This window comes from Lichenostomus cassidix, chromosome 4 (assembly GCF_008360975.1).
Source record: "Lichenostomus cassidix isolate B80296 chromosome 4, HeHo_3.0, whole genome shotgun sequence".
Classification (NCBI taxonomy): Eukaryota; Metazoa; Chordata; class Aves; order Passeriformes; family Meliphagidae; genus Lichenostomus; species Lichenostomus cassidix.
Genome location: NC_139484.1, coordinates 8120926 through 8129941, shown reverse-complemented (window position 1 = coordinate 8129941; position 9016 = coordinate 8120926). Strand labels below are relative to the sequence as shown.

At 53.2% G+C, this 9016-nt stretch overlaps 2 protein-coding genes across 3 annotated transcripts; both read right to left on the bottom strand.

The window, feature by feature from the left end:
* Positions 1 to 982: 982 nt before the first annotated feature.
* On the bottom strand, positions 983 to 2603 carry LOC146437789 (C-X-C motif chemokine 2-like). The gene is made up of 4 exons (XM_085057774.1): positions 2475 to 2603; positions 1862 to 1997; positions 1490 to 1573; positions 983 to 1377 (listed from the first exon to the last, which is right to left on the bottom strand). Exons 1-4 carry the CDS (start codon positions 2536 to 2538, stop codon positions 1218 to 1220), a joined length of 444 nt encoding a protein of 147 aa, XP_084913900.1. The 5' UTR covers positions 2539 to 2603; the 3' UTR covers positions 983 to 1217.
* Positions 2604 to 2842: 239 nt separating this feature from the next.
* On the bottom strand, positions 2843 to 8812 carry LOC146437788 (alveolar macrophage chemotactic factor-like). Of its 2 annotated transcripts, XR_014851526.1 has the most exons (6): positions 6687 to 8812; positions 6228 to 6357; positions 5618 to 5701; positions 3437 to 3566; positions 3205 to 3288; positions 2843 to 3104 (listed from the first exon to the last, which is right to left on the bottom strand). XR_014851526.1 is itself a non-coding variant. In XM_085057775.1 (4 exons), the coding sequence occupies exons 1-4, from the start codon at positions 3780 to 3782 to the stop codon at positions 3080 to 3082; spliced, it is 303 nt and encodes a 100-aa protein (XP_084913901.1). In that variant the 5' UTR covers positions 3783 to 4211; the 3' UTR covers positions 2843 to 3079. The 2 variants fall into 2 exon arrangements, 1 of the variants encoding a protein (XP_084913901.1); XM_085057775.1 differs by lacking the exons at positions 5618 to 5701; positions 6228 to 6357; positions 6687 to 8812 and adding an exon at positions 3719 to 4211.
* Positions 8813 to 9016: the final 204 nt, after the last annotated feature.

The window sequence follows — 9016 nt, the reverse complement described above, 5'->3', positions numbered from 1 at the left end:
TTTTTTCAGTCAGATTGCTTTCTTGTGTGCTGCCCTTGCACCCAGGAGGTCCCGTCCCCGAAAAGATGGCAGTGCACGTGGAGCAGGGGCAGCTGCAGGGTCACTCCCGGGCATGCTTACATGACAGTTTTTGGGGGATTTACGTCCTGGTTCATGGGAATAGCAGCTTTGCTTTAAATTTGAGAGCGTGCCAGGCTCTGGGATGAGGAAATGCTGCTTGCCCTGGACCTTTGGGCAGCGGGGAAGAGGAGGTCACTAAACCCCTGAACTGCTACATTTTTCTTCCCTTTAAATTTTTTTTTTTAATTTAATCATTGTGGAGATGGGATATCACTCACCCACGATGGATAGGGCTAAACATCCACTGGTTTCTTCCCTTCTGTGTATTTCCATGTCTTTCTGGAGGCAACAAACAGCCCTTTTGCAACCAGTCCTATCCCTTCTGTCATTCCTGGGGCACAGGGCGGGATACAGAGACTGGGTGGGTGTTTCCCAGCTTGTCACTGCCCAGGGACACATTTATTTTTGGGATCCAACCAGGGATGGGGAGGAGAACACAAATTTGATTCCTACAGACCTCAGACACCTCCTCCCAAACTGGCCAAGCCCGATTGTAAACAGGGATAATCCTGCACCAGGTCACAAGTCACACGTGTGTCACCTCAGTGACCAATGTCACCCACATTCCTGGGCCATGCCAGAGTCCCTCTCCCAGGAAAATGGGGCACCACAGAAAGCCTCAGCCAGTCACTGGCAAAATTCCCACTTCTGTGTTTCCACAGCCAGAAGCCAACAACAGACCTTATCCCACTCCTGCACTACCTACTCCTGCCAGGACCTGTCAGAAAAAGGCACCAAATCCTGGAGCAGAGAGGAAAGGCGGCGCCTTCAGAAGTGTCCTTGGCAAAGCAGCCAAAAGCTTCACGGTCCCACAGTCCAACCTAAATCCCTGCCCCAAAAAGTCCCAACTTTTACACAAATGTGAGCAGAGAGAGCTGCTACAGCCAAGGGGAAAAGCACATTCATCCTTTTATTGGTGGCACCATGGATGGGCTACGGTGGGATGCAGGAACAGCAGGGGCACCAGAAACAGAGGGAGACACTGGGAGCCTGAGGGGAAAGCCTTTGCCAGGGGAGAGCAGGGAAAGGATCCTGCCCCAGCCAAAACCCAGGGAGCAGAGGCAGCACCAGCATCGTGCCACTAAACCCAGTGTATCTCAGGGCATGGGGGTTGTGTCATTGCTGTCCCACGAGGAATTCAGAACCGTGGATTCCCTGGATCTGGACAGTGGCAGGGATGGGGTGGGGGCTCTCCAAGGGGTCCGGCAGCACGGTGCTTCCCGCCGTGGCCGCAGCAGCACTTTTTTGGTGCTACTCCTGCACATTTTGTGGGAGAAAAGAAAGGAAGACAGAGGGGTCAGGCGAGATGGATGGTCCCACCAAGGCATTGGAGATGCTGGGTGTTTTCCAGTCACTGGGCTTCACATACCCCTGCATCAGCTTGTGGATGACCAGCTGGATCCAGGGCGCCTCAGGGGTCACGCACACCCGCCTGTTCTTCTTCAGGGTGAGGCTGCAAGGCCACGAGAACCCTCAGCCCCATGCACACCCCTCTCCCAAAGCTTTTCTAACCCATAGAGAAAAGCCCTCTGCTCCCTTGGAACAGATACAAACCCTGGGCAGCAGAGATGTAGAATTTTGGGACCTTTACCTTAGCACCATGAGCCATGGTGGGAGGAACCCCCTTTAAATCAAGAAGCAAGAGTCACCCCAGCCTTTGTGGGCTTCCCCAACCATGTACTTTTGCACCAGTGCACAAAAGAGCAATCTGCAGGAATTGGTTTCCAGGCTTTCCACTTACATGACCTCCTTCCTCCTGCAGTGAATGCCTGGTGGGGTAACGTCGATGGCGAGGATCCTCCCCAGGCTGATGACGTGGGCAGTGGATTTGATGCACTTGCACCTCATGTTGGTCAGCAGGCTCTCCAGCGACAGACCTGTGCCCCAGGGCAGCCCACACCAGGTCTCGGCCCTCCGTGGACACCCCCCTCCCCCCTATCCCATCCCCTTCCTGCCACCCACGGGCTGCTGTTAATGGGGTTTGCAGTGAGGCTAATCCCTCCCAGCACAGCCTCAAAGCTTATTTTCCTGTGTGTGGCAGGTTTTAGCTGCAGGGTTGAAAAACGTAACCAACATTTTATGAATTAAACCCATTGCCCGGCCACCAAGCAGTTAAGCTTTAGAGGGGTCTGGAAGAGAAGCAGCTTAAACCCATCAAGCAAATCCCCCACTCTCCACCCCAATATCCTACTCCTGCTTAGCCACAGGGTTTAAAAGACAAACTCAAGCTCAAAGATAGGCAAGAAACAAATCTGAAAGCTTAGCAGAGCCCATGCTCAGCCCATCTGGCTGAGCCCAGTGCCACTATCCAGGCATTTGGAGAGGGACATGGATGGACACCCAAAGCCACTCACCGCCCCCCGGCTCTGAGCTGCTCAGGAGCAGGAGCAGGGCCAGCGCTGCTGGCAGCAGCCGCATCCTCACTGCCCACCCTTAGCTCTGCCAGGGCTGTTTTATAGCCAGCCCCCTGCCCCAGGGGGATTTCACAGGCTGGGAAGCGCCCGAGGGAAAAGGGGCTGCCCCACGCCTCAACTTCCCTGCCGTCGCTTCCCCCTGCTGCACGTGGCTGTGCTGCCTCCCCGCCAAAAAAGGTGGAAACTGCCGTGGCCACCTTCTCAAACCTCCCATGTTTTTAGCCAAAGTATGGTGTCCCCCATGCCTCCCACCCCAAGCACCCCAAGCTCCTGGCATGCCGCAGGAAGGAATGCAAGGGACAGTGACAGAGGGCTGCCGCCTTTATTGGGCCTGCTGGGACACGCCCAAAAGGGACACCCAGCACACGGCTACGGGATGGGAGAGGGTGGAAGCAGAGATGGGCATTTTTAAGGGTTTAAAGGCATAAAAAGGAGCTCAGGCAGTAGTGTGCTCCGCTCTGGACTGGGACAAGGTGACAACAGGATGGGGAAGAGAGGCAGTTTTGGGTCCAGCACATCTGGCCATGCCTCCGGTGGCAGCTTCCTCAGCGGGGAGCCTTTTTCTTCCTCCTGCCAAAAGCAGAAGAGGGAGGATACGTGTGAAGGTTCCCACTTGATGCCCGAGGTCCCACTGGAAGCCCCTGGTGCTCAGGGCGAAGGGAGAGCTTACAGGTGAGGGAGGTCCTGCAAGAGTTTCTTCACCCAAGGCGTGTCTGGATCCACACAGACCTTCTTCAGGCTCTTTAGCTTAATCCTAGAAAACACGTGGCCTTTCAGCCTTTCATTTCCCCTCCTGCAGGCAGCTGAGTCTCCCACCCTTCTCACAACGAAAATGAGCACGAAACTGAGGTAATTCAGGGGAAACAGGGAGCAGAGGGCTCATACCCCCGAGAGCCACTTACACCACCTCGAGGCGCCGGCAGCTGCTCCCTGCCGGCCACACCTCGATGCTGCTGTATTTCTCCGGGGAGATGAAGGCTCGGGTGCTTTTGAGACAGCGGCAGCTCAGGCTGGCGTTGGCTTCCAGGATTGCTGAAGGGGCACATGGCCATGGCTCACACATCACCCCAAAACCCTCCCCAGGCAATGCATCTCCCGCCACGTCCCACCAGGATCACCCACTTTAAACCCTGAAAGCCTCACAGCCCTCAGCATCCCCCAAGCCCCCCTGAGAGGAGCCTCACCTGTGTCCCCAGGGTGGTGGGTTGCCAGCAGCAGCCCCAGCAGCAGGGCTGCCCGCACAGCCATGCCGGCCCCAGCCCCGGCGCCGGCCACATCCTGCTATTTGAGAGGGAAAATAGGAGAAGTGAGGTGGCACGGGCGGCCCCGGGGTCGCGGCGGTTTTGCCCGACCCTGCTCCCTGCTGACGGCGCTCGCTGAGGTTGCAACACTGCCGGTAAAATGTGGCTTGGGGCTTGGCAGGGGGCCCGGCTTCCCAAAACTGGCTCTGTTTTCCCCTTCCTCTCTTTGTCGTTTCCTCCAACTTTGCTCTTAGCGCACACAGCCCCACGAGCCCAGAGCTTTTCTGGGGTGCTTTTCTGTCCGGCATGATCACATATCACTACATTTCTCCTACAACCATGCTATCCCCCTGCAAGGCACAGCCCAGCACCGCTCTGCTGGCATTTGTTTTTGATTTTTTACCCCGAAACTCTGCCAAGTGACCTCGAGCCCATTCCCAGTATATTTCCTTAAAGCCTCACCTGTAAACCCCTGCTCCATCATTTGGATGTGGAGCACTTTGGCTGGATCAACCCATTTCCCTGCCAGCAACATCTGCTCTCAGATCAGCACCGAGGGACACAACAGGTTATGATGGGGAGGACCCCTGACAAGGGGGGATGGCTTGACACTGACAGAGGGCAGGGTTAGATGGGATATTAGAGAGAAACTCTTCCCTGTGAGGGTGGCGAGGCCCTGGCACAGGCTGCCCAGAGAATCTGTGGCTGCCCCACCCCTGGAAGTGTCCAAGGCCAGGGTGGACAGGGCTTAGAGCAGCCTGGTGGAAAGTGTCCCTGCCCATGGCACAGGGTGGGACAAGATGGGCCTTGAGGTCACTTCCAGTCCAAGCTGTCCTATGATTCTATGCCATAGATTGCTTCAAAGCTAGGAGATCCAGGGAAAACATAACAGAATGAAAAAATGTGAATTTTATTGGCCTTGAGCCCTTGGGACAGGACATGCCACACTGTGCCACAGAAGCCCCAGACACACGCTCTGTCACTGAGCACTTCACACACGGAAGGAGTCACAACGTCATTCCTAAAGAAGCAGGAGCAGCCCCTGATGGGGAACAGCTTCACAGTCTGCAGGCAAGTAAATAAATGAAGGATTCACATTCACGCTGATCCAAGGACCAAATGCTGGGAAAACCCTCTCCATGAACCTGCTGCGGGGCTGGGGCCAGCAGTGAGTCACCTTCCCCACAGCCACTGCCACCAGAGCCAGACATGGGGCTTTCGGGAAGCAGGGGGAAGTGAGGGCGAAGTGAGGAGCAGCCAGGTCTGCACACCTGGGCATCATCTGCCAGTCCACCTCGGGGCTCTGGGCAGCAACTTCCTCAGCAGGAAACTTATTTTTTCTTCCTGCAAAAAGCAGAAGGAGGAGAAACGTGTGAACGCAGAGCAAAGCAGGTTCAGGAGAGGAAGCTCCTGCCCCAGCTGAGGGAAGTCGCTGCCATTTCCTGGAGCAGCCATCACTTGCCGGGATGGCCACAAACCCAGCACAGGCACAACAAAGGAAGGCAGCTTTCCCAGCCCAGCATCACCACACTATTGCACCTGCCACAAACAAACCCTCATCCTGCCATTGCTCCCCTCATGCTGTTTCCCCAAAAATGTTTTGGAAATGCAGCACTGTCCATAAGCACTGTCCATAACCCAGCACAACCACAGACGGGTTGTGCTGGGCTGAACGCTGCTTTGAACAGCAGAGTTGCCCCTCCATTACTTTGGAAGTGTCCCTTGGACAGCAGCAGCCCCTACAACAGCTCCTGGGCCCATGGGAGCCTCTAAGGACCAGGGATGTGCTGGGATGCTGTCCAGGGCCACCTGAGCCAAAGGGATTTCTATCAAACAACTTACGTGCTGGCAATGCGCTTCAGCAGCTTCTTTACCCAAGGGGCTTCAGGATTCACACACACCTTCCCTGAGGTTCTTAATTTAATTCTGAAACACAAGGAGAGTTCCTGAGCATTCCTGTCTCCTCCAAAGGCAGGGATTCAATCAGCCAGAGCTGATGGGCAAGATTCAGCTTTCACTCCCAGTGCCAGCAATTGCAGAAAGCTACCAGAGACAGAGGAAGCCGCAGCATAGCCAGGACAAGCAAGATGCAACACATTCCCATGCGGAGCAGACACTTGAAGCCCAGAATATTGTTCAAAGACAACTTTTTCTGGAGATTTACAAATGTATTAATACTGAGTAGTTGCAAAAACCTGGGAAAATCCATTGTGGCTCATGCTGCCTCAGTGCCTGAGGAAGTGCTTCCTCCAAGCTGCAAACACTCCCTGCTCCAGCACGAGGAAATCACGCTTTCCCCTGCTGGAAAGATGCCTTTAGGCCCTGAGGACCTGCATTTCCGCACCTGATGTTTCTCAGCAAGTGAGCTGGTGGCATTTTTCGAAAGGTTTAGTTTCCAGCAAGGCAGCAGAGAAGCAGGATGGTGGCAGCAGCAGAGCCCCAGGGCACTTACATGATCTCCACACGCCTGCAGCTGCTGCCCACAGGCCTTATCTCAATGCTCTCATATTTCTTGGGACTGATGTATTCCGAGGTTGTCTTGGCACACCTACAGCTCAGGTTCCCATTCACCTCCAGGATGGCTGAGAGAGAGAGAAGGTGGAAACTCACAGGCACAGACAGCGCTGTTAGGGATGCAGCAACTCCGGGAGCCAAAGGAAGTTTCCCTTCCCATGCTCTCACTGACAGCACTGCAGGGACCCCAGTGAGAAGCTGTCACCTGTGTCTCTGCCTTGGCTCCCTGCTCCCACACAGCTCCTGAAAGCTGAACCAGACCCCAGCAAAGGATGGTCACACTTTTTCCCTGGCTCCAAGGCAAACCCTCGGCTAAGCAGGCATGAGGATCCCAAGCTCCCCCAGTCCCTCTGGGTGCAGGATGTGGGTGATGACAGCAAAGCCACCGGGAGCTCACCTGCATGGGCAGAGTGGGACATCAGCAGCAGCAGCAGCAGCCATGGGAGAAGGGGAGCTCCCATCCTCAGGGAAGGCTCAGCCCCAGAGATGCTCTGCAGAACCAGGCACACCCACACCCCTATTTATTGGGGCAGGTCACAGTCCAACACAGGCACTAAGTTCACACCTCAGCAGTCACACCCGGCTGGCGGAGCACCGAGAGAGGTGATGTCACTTCTCAGATGCTCCCCACAGCCAGCCCAGAAGCTCAGTTGTCAATAGTATTAATTAAAACCAGCCATTGAGATGGAGTGCAACATTTGGACTCCCCACGCAATCTCCCCCACGCCTCACTTCTGCTGGGTTTGTACCCACATCACCCCTCATTCCCTTGAGCATTTACCCCCTAACCACAAAACAAGCCCAGAATAAAAGCAGAGCACAAGCCCCTGACTAAGCAGGGGGGTTTTTAGTATACTCAAATATTTACATGTTTCTTTCTTGGGGCTGTATTTTCCCCACACTATTTTTGCTGCCTCTCATCAGTGAAAACACCTCACGTCATGCCATGGAAAAACAATCACGGTCTCTCTGCTTGACGTTTCCACTCAGATCTTCCAAATTTCACACTTGGCCAGGCAAGTAACACATCCAGGATGGCCACAGGAACACTGTGTGCCCTCAGGTGTTGGTGGGATGGGGGCTTTGTCCTGAATAAAGTTGACAAAGTCACCAGTCAGGAAACAAAAGGGGAAGGGGACGTGGAGAGGCGAGGAGGAAGGAAGAGGGCAGAAGAAAAGAGATGTGGTTGTGTGATAATGTTGTAATTTGGAGCTTTCAAATCACATCAGCATTTTACAAAGCAACAAAATGGGAAATCAAAAAAAAGTCCTCCACTCAAACTACTCATCTCTCTTGGATAATGTTTTTTTCCTCTAAGAGAGGTCCAAAAGTCTTATGAAGTGCTTGTCCAAGAGATGACTGAGGAGTTTAACTCCCTGTACACCAGAGTCACAGAGAGGCCAGGGACAATTTCCATGAGCTATTCTCAAAGTCCAATGGAAAGAACAAGTGCCTTGCTGTCACGGCAGTAAAAGAGGAGGTGGTCTTAAAACTGGGTTTTGTTCAATCCTTTCAGAGTTTTCAATTTCCTTGCAGAAAGTTATTAGAAGGAACCCACTGTTTTTGCTGGGTTGTGGCAAAAGTCTCTTGAAAAAAATGGTGGGAAAAACAGCAATTTATCAGGAGAGATAGCTGGTCACCTATGCAAACTGCTATGGAAGCACAAAAGACATCTGAAAATCTTTCTGAAGTTCCTGATTTCAAAATTATCCTGCTTTTTAGAACTGGGGGAAAAATAGGAGAAGAGAAAGCACCTTTCCCCAGAGCTGCACAGTGGAAAGGATGGAGCTGGATCATTCAGCTGGTACTCTTCCAGGACTGGAGGAATCCAAAACCTTGCTGGCAGTGCTTAATGAAATTGGTACACGAAGAAAACTACCCCTGGACAAATGCAATGGACAGACCAAGATGAGCAAGATCATGCCCCTGATTTGTGGTCACAGGGCAGGTGTCCACCTCCTGCCTACCCCGGAAAAATGCAGGAGCTACAGAAGCATCGGCTGGACGGATTTGGAGAGGGTCTGTGAATCGGCTCGGCAGCAGCCACAGTGATTTTGGTGGATGAGTAATGTGTAATTGATGAACACCGTGGTGTTTTCTCAGAAGAAAAAGCAGCAGTCGTGGCAGTGGCCAGTATTTCTGCACAATGAGCGGTAATTTCACGAAGGGAGAAGCAGGGTGAGGATCTGACCTGTGACTATATTTAAGCTGACCTCTTCCTGGATGCCAAGAATTCAGAAGAGTGGCCCTCATGTAGTGATGTGTGGCCTCATCCAGGCCAGCATCAACTGAAACATATACAAAGCACCTTCACAGCTTCTCTAGTTTCTGTAGCAGCTGCCCCTGTGCAGGGAAGACTTAGATTTTGGTCGTTTTAAATCTAATTTTTATTGGATTTTTGTAGCATTTTTTACACCTGCTGAATCCTTGCCATGGTACCTAAATCAGAGACTTCCAAAAAAAAGTGGTACAAAGAGCTCCTAAAGGCCACATGGAAAACCTTTTCCATGTTTGACTAGGATGGACAGAAACCCAGCCCTGACGTCAATGCCATCGAGATGGCAGCTCCCTGGCCCTTCAGGGAGATTCACAAGAGGCTGCATCAGAGACATCTGCAGCAAGCAAACCCCTCAGCCATGCTGAAACCATTAACTCTCCTTGTGTTGAGAGAAAGTGATCTTGCAGCTCACCCCTCCTTTCCCCACAACTCACTCAGGGCTCCTTGCA